Raw genomic sequence first — 6,705 nt, forward strand, 5'->3', positions numbered from 1 at the left:
CAGATCAACAAAAGCAAGTTATTATTCTTCTCATTTAATTTGAACGGGGCACAAATTTTGAGACTCTAGTCGGTCTCATAAATAGTATGTATTTCACTATTTTGAAATTTTGGAAGTTATAATTATTGTACAAAAGTGCTAAACATTCTAAAATTTTGCAAAGTAAAAGAAAAAATATATATATCCTATAAATTAGGATGGAACAAATATAGGGGTAAACAGATTTAAATTATTCTCTTCTGTAAGTATATTTAACATATTCGATGTTGCAATTCGTATTCTTACATTACATTTGACAACAGAATTGTATAATAAGACGAAGAATGAAAAGAACAAAAAATCTTACACAAATTTCTAATAAAAACCAAGCCAAAGTCAGTTGACGAAATGGCAATTCTTTCTGATCTCTCCCTTGTTGCCAGTTAGAACTTCAATGGAGCCCATATGAACCATTGCAGCAGCAAACTTACGTGCCCATGTCGAGCCATACTTAACGTTATTAAAAACCAGCTTAGATGTTAAAGGACTCTCAAATAATGTTTGATCAGAAGTTAACAGTCCCTTATGGTTCTTCAAATTGAGATAATACTTGTTGTCTAGACGATTAGGAGTTGAAATATCAAGATTAACAATTGGATCAACTTGGGTGTCACTAATAGGTCGAGGGCACTTATTTTTCAAGAATGAAGCATATCTATGATCAAGGGAAGGATCTTGAGGATGTGTAGCATTGAAACCGTAAAGTCTATTAGAGAAGGAAGAGCAGTGAGTTCGACCAATAGAATGAGCCCCTGACAATGTCACCATTTCATCAAGTGACAAACCTTTTCTTTTGAAGTTGTCTTGAAGTTGTTGGGCATTGAAGAAAGGTGGAGGGAGGTTTTGAATGACTTCGGAGCTCAACGAAACGCGGCCATCGCGACGTCCTCCTGGAAGAGAATAGCTTATGCCTCCCGCCAACAAGGCGCTATCTCTTGCAGCAAAGGCGAGTATGTCCGCGCATGAAACTGTGCGCGGACATAGTTTTTCCAGCCGTGCTTTTGCTTCATCAATAACCTCAAACCCTCGAAGGCTTGGGTTGTTAATGGGACTATCTTTCTCAGCCGTTTCCTTTCCTCTTACCGAATCCAGCAACACTGAACCATCACAACCCTTCAAAGATAAAATTAACAACGGAAAACAGCATGTTAGCATTCCAAAAAACGTTCAACTTAAACAGACTAATGGTACAAAAGAAATTTTACCCGGTCAAGCCATCTAAAATATAATTCAATTTAACTAATATACACCGACGATGTAAATAAATATTTACACTATCAGGTCGATATCTATAGGTAACCTTCCATAAAAATGCAATTTGTAATCTTGGAAATAAGGCAATTGCTACAACGAGGAAAGGTAACCTAATAGTATAAAAATACTCGATTCAGTTTAAAAGCATTTCATACTGCCACTGTGCATGTATTAACAAAAAAGAGAGGTGAAAATAAAGGAGTACCCTGATAAAGCAGTCATGGAAATGCATGCGAATAATGCCAGCAGCAGTGCCAGGATTCATCAGAACCGCTTTGAATACAGCTTTTCTTATAATGGCCTCAGCAGCTGGACATGATCTTTTATAGAATCCAACACCAAATGTTGATTTTTTTGGTTTGGGCTTATGTTTGTTCCTCGACGAAGCCTCAGCGAATACAGAAAGAGAAAGAATCAAACAAAAGAGCAGCGCTAATATTAGATAATTAGAACCCTTGAAAGAATTCATTGTTTCCTTTTCTTGCACAATGTGACTGCATATCTAAGGGTTTTTATAGGCAACTGAGGTATGACGTGGAAGATTACATAATTAACAAGATGAAGTTAAATCTTTAGAAAATGAATCCGCGTAGTTTAGTTATACAAGTTCAAAGCCATTTAAATATAATATTTTCATCTTCTGACTTTGAATTATTGTTTTCACTTCTTTAATTTCATTTATATATCAAGATTACATGATCTCTCTCCACTAACTGTTTCCAGCTTTGCCTTATGTATCAAGGTTACATGATCCCCACTAACTGGTTCAACCTTTGGATGATAACATTTTTAATGCGCCTCACGGTGTCTTAGTTTTATTTGAATCTCCAAATGTCAGCTCCCTGATCAAAATATTTTTTTTTTAATCAAGAAACTTTATCTTTTTCTGGTTCTCTATACTTACTCTTCAAAAAATAAAATGTCGTAGTCAAGCCAACTCCTGGATGAATTGATCAAGAATGATGGTACTTAAAACAGTTAATTAAAGTTTTTGTCCAGATTTATAAAATCTTTTGTAATCATTGACCTCACGTAGTTGAGATATTTAATTAGAAAAAGATATTCTTCTTATTTATCAAATCCCTTGATATTAGGATGCAGCTAAATTAGGAAACTATAACCTGTGAAGTTTAGGAACTAATTTCTGTTTTGGGTATATATATACTTTTTCCCCGTGAATATTGTAAATAGCATTAATAATTTTCTATTTACAATATTCACGGGGAAAAGTATATATATATACCCAAAAGGTTGGAAAATCTATATGAAGGGTACCCTGTGGCACCCTAATAATTGCTCTAAACTAAACATTTGGACATCGAGATGGATTCACAACTCACCTTGCCTTAGGAATTGTATTGAGGACCCCTACATAAACTAGACTATAAGCTCTCTATACAAGACCTAATAACAAGAGGTTCATGAGACATGTCAAAAATCTCTTTTGACCTACCAAACGACCTAACTATAAAAATTAAGGCAACACCTACTCCTAGTCACCACACTGGTAAAGATCATATTACTTGGGATATGTCCACCAATGGTTCATTCACTACTAAATCTTGTTATAAGCTACTACAAGAGAAGCACATGACCAATCTCCCTAACAAGCATGATTTTAATTGGATATGAAATCTCCATTGTCCAGATAAAATTAAATTCTTCCTTTGGCAATGTTTGCATAACAAAACTCCTTGTAGGTCTTTCCTTCTTCATATAGGAATTAATATTGATGCTCTTTGCCTAATTTGTCGGCTGGGGATAGAAGATGCCATGCACATTTTTTTAAATTGTCCCATAGCTTCTCGCTTTTGGAAAGATATTGGTTTACACTTCCAAAATGATAGTAACACCCGTCACTGGTTAATATGCCTGAAAAATGGTCAATTACTCAATGGTAACATCCATCAATGGATCAATATTTTTTCCTTTGCCATCTGGAACCTTTGGAAAATAGAAATAATATCAGCATTAATAATCTCAATCACTCTGTTAATGTCAACCTAGTCCTTAGGCAAACATGGGAATATAATTTTTTAACTGAATGAACCTCTCCCCAACAACCTAGGTGGATAAAACCTCCCCAGAACTCTATCAAGCTGAATATCGATGGAGCTTTTTCGAAGACTAACTTGCATGCAGGTTTAGGAGGTGTTTTTCGTAATTGCAAAGGTGATTGGATATTGGGATTCCATAAATCATGTTAAGCAACATCCCCATTGCATGCAGGGTTATTAGCCCTGGAACAAGGCTTAAAAACTGCATTGGAGATGTCCTTTACAACGATTGAGATTGAAACAGACTCAACTGAAGTAATTAAAATGTTCAATGAGGACAATGCCCTAACAATTAATACACTATTCAATTGCATGTTGTTAATGCGCCAATTGAAGATGCCAACAATCAACCATAATTTCAGAGATGGCAATGCAAGTAGCTCATAGTCTAGCTAAAGAAGGCATCAACCAGTTCAAGCCAGGAATAAGTATCTACCATGCAATTCACCCCTTTTTTGTCAAAACTGTTTTGGAGAGGGATAAGTCTGATGTGTGTTTTGGAACTAAACTACTAAGTTCCTTGGTCTGTAATAGCCTAATAGCCAAAAACAATAGGAATGTCCTTAGGAACTACGTAATTTCGTGTAAGAACTCTCTTATTAACTAGTATTAATATATCCGTCGTTATCGTTTCAAAAAGAATATTGTAAACAGCTGAATATGAATGAAAAATATTCTCTTTAAAATTTAAAGTTATTAGGCATGTGACTAAGGTAGGTTGCATTCGAACGAGCCTCCCCCGGATATACCTAAGGACTATTAGAAGTAAACACTAATACCTTAGTAGTTTCTAAAATATGCTTATATTTTTCTTTATATATCGATAGTGTAAAGAATGTATATACTATTAGGTGAAATTCACCTGTATAGCTAGTAGCTTCCCTTAATTTCAAAAAAAAAAAAAAAATCAGTAGACTGTTTGGTGTATATAAGACTTTTTTTTTTTTTTAACTATTCCATTATATTGAGCACTACAAAAAAAAACTATAACATTGCGGTGGCTCAATTTGCGTATTGCGGCGGTTTTGAACCGCCATTATGTGCTTTAACGACGTTTTTCAAAAACACCATAATCCCTTACGCCACAAATATATTACGGCGGTTTCAGAATAACCGTCGCAATATATAAATAAAAACCTAGCAAATTGCGTTGTCAAAGATGACATTTTTTGTTGTTTAATACGGCAGTTTTAACTGCCATAACTACTATCAATATCTAAATGCTTGAATTTTTTATTAAATAACTAGTAGTCGTGCCCGTGCGATGCGCGGTTAATATTAAGAAAATATTAATTAAATTAAGTTATGATCGGGCTAGTTTGATCCTATTAGACCGTATTGCTTTAATAAATTTCAATTGTCATCTTATTTGTCAATACGATATAGCCAATAATAAAATCTCTATTAAATTAAAGGTACTTATACAGTCAGTGAATATCCTTTTTGTTCTATATTTTTCTTTATTACATTATCCATTGTTTCGTATTATTACATTGTTAATAGAAATTTTAATTAGTATATTGCTTTGTTTACTATTTTTGCCTGCTCGCTTTCTTTTTGTAATATAAGAGAACATATATAATTTATTATTGTTGAAATATTTTTTTTATTTTGAATTTTATTTCGTTGTTCTTAATATTATTACCTAAACTTTAATGAATAAAATTCCTATTAAACTAAATGGACTTATACAGGCAGCGAATAACTTTTTTGTTTTGTATTTTTCTTTATTATATCATCCAATATTTAGTATTATTACATTGTTAATAGAAATTTTTATTAGCATATTACTTTATTTAATATTTTTCTCTGCTACTTTATTATTATAATATAATAAAAGATATATATTTTTATTACTCTTGAAATAATTTTTATTTTAAATTTTATTCTATTGTTCTCAATAATATTGTCTGAATTTTAATGAACAAATTCTCGATTAAATTAAAGGGACTTATGTAGTCATCGAATAACTTTTAGGTAGTTAATTTTGTATTTATCTTTATTATATCACCCATGCTTGAGTAGTTAATTTTAGGTAGTTAATTTTGTTGCATCCTTTTTATCATTTTATTTTTGTAAATAATTTTAGAATCTCCAAATTTGTTGGAGCTTTGTCCTAAAATCTGTCATTTTGTCAATTTTTTGATATTACATTTGGAATTATCACAATGATTTGCTTCTCCTATTCTATATAGATACATATATATTGTCTGAATTTTAATAAATAAAATCTCTATTCATTTAAAGGGACTTATATAGTCATAAAATAACCTTTTTGTTATGCATTTTTGTTTATTATATTTTCCAGTGTTTAGTATAATTATTTTGTTAATAGAAATTATTAGCATGTTACTTGTTTAATATTTTTGTCTGCTATTTTTTTGTAATATAACAGAAGATATATATTTTATTACTCTTGAAAAGATATATTTTTTTAAATTTTATTATTTTTCTCGATAATAGTGTTTGAATTTTAATGAATAAATACACTTTCTATTTCAAAAAAAAAAAACAAAAAAACGAAAATGATTTTAAAAAATGAAATAACGAAATTAACTAACCTAAACAAACCCTCACACATGTTTGAGTAGTTAATTTAGGTAGTTAATCTCTTTGTTAATTTTCAATAAATAATTTTTTTTGTTATTAACTAATTATGCCATGTGGCTTTTTTCTAGGCTACCACTTGGATTAATGTGGTGACTTTTTCTTTGGCTTTTAATAATATATAGATATATTATTAGCATAGTACTTGTTTAATATTTTTTCTGCTAATTTTTTTTATAATATAATAGAAGATATATATTTTATTACTCTTGAAAATATATATTTTTTATTTTAAATTCTATTGTAGTTTTCTCAATAATATTATTTGAATTCTAATGAATAAATACACTTTTTATTTCAAAAAAGAAAAACGAAAATAATTTTAAAAAATAAAATGAAGAAATTAACTAACCTACACCAACTCTCACCAATGTTTGAGTAGTTAATTTAGGTAGTTAATTTCTTTCTTAATTCTCAATAGATAATTTCTTTGTTATTAATTAATTATGCCATGTGGCTTTTTCTAGTCTACCACTTGGATTAATGTGGTGCCTTTTTCTTTGTCTTTTAATAATACATAGATGTAGATATAGATTGAATTAGCAATTTTTATTTTTTATTTCGATTTTTATTATAAAATAATTTTAAAGTTACAACTTTGTTGGAACATTATTACTTGTTGTCTTATGGTTATACCACTTGGTATCATATAATTATTTACTTCTCTTTTTATATATATATATATATATATATATATATATATATATATATATATATATATATATATATATATACACACACACACACA

At 30.3% G+C, this 6,705-nt stretch overlaps 1 protein-coding gene across 1 annotated transcript; it reads right to left on the reverse strand.

Moving 5' to 3' along the window:
- Window positions 210-1,798, reverse strand: LOC109226832 (peroxidase 5-like). Its single transcript, XM_019391710.1, has 2 exons — window positions 1,499-1,798; window positions 210-1,152 (listed from the first exon to the last, which is right to left on the reverse strand). Exons 1-2 carry the CDS (start codon window positions 1,760-1,762, stop codon window positions 376-378), a joined length of 1,041 nt encoding a protein of 346 aa, XP_019247255.1. The 5' UTR covers window positions 1,763-1,798; the 3' UTR covers window positions 210-375.

Source organism: Nicotiana attenuata, chromosome 6 (assembly GCF_001879085.1).
Source record: "Nicotiana attenuata strain UT chromosome 6, NIATTr2, whole genome shotgun sequence".
NCBI lineage: Eukaryota > Viridiplantae > Streptophyta > Magnoliopsida > Solanales > Solanaceae > Nicotiana > Nicotiana attenuata.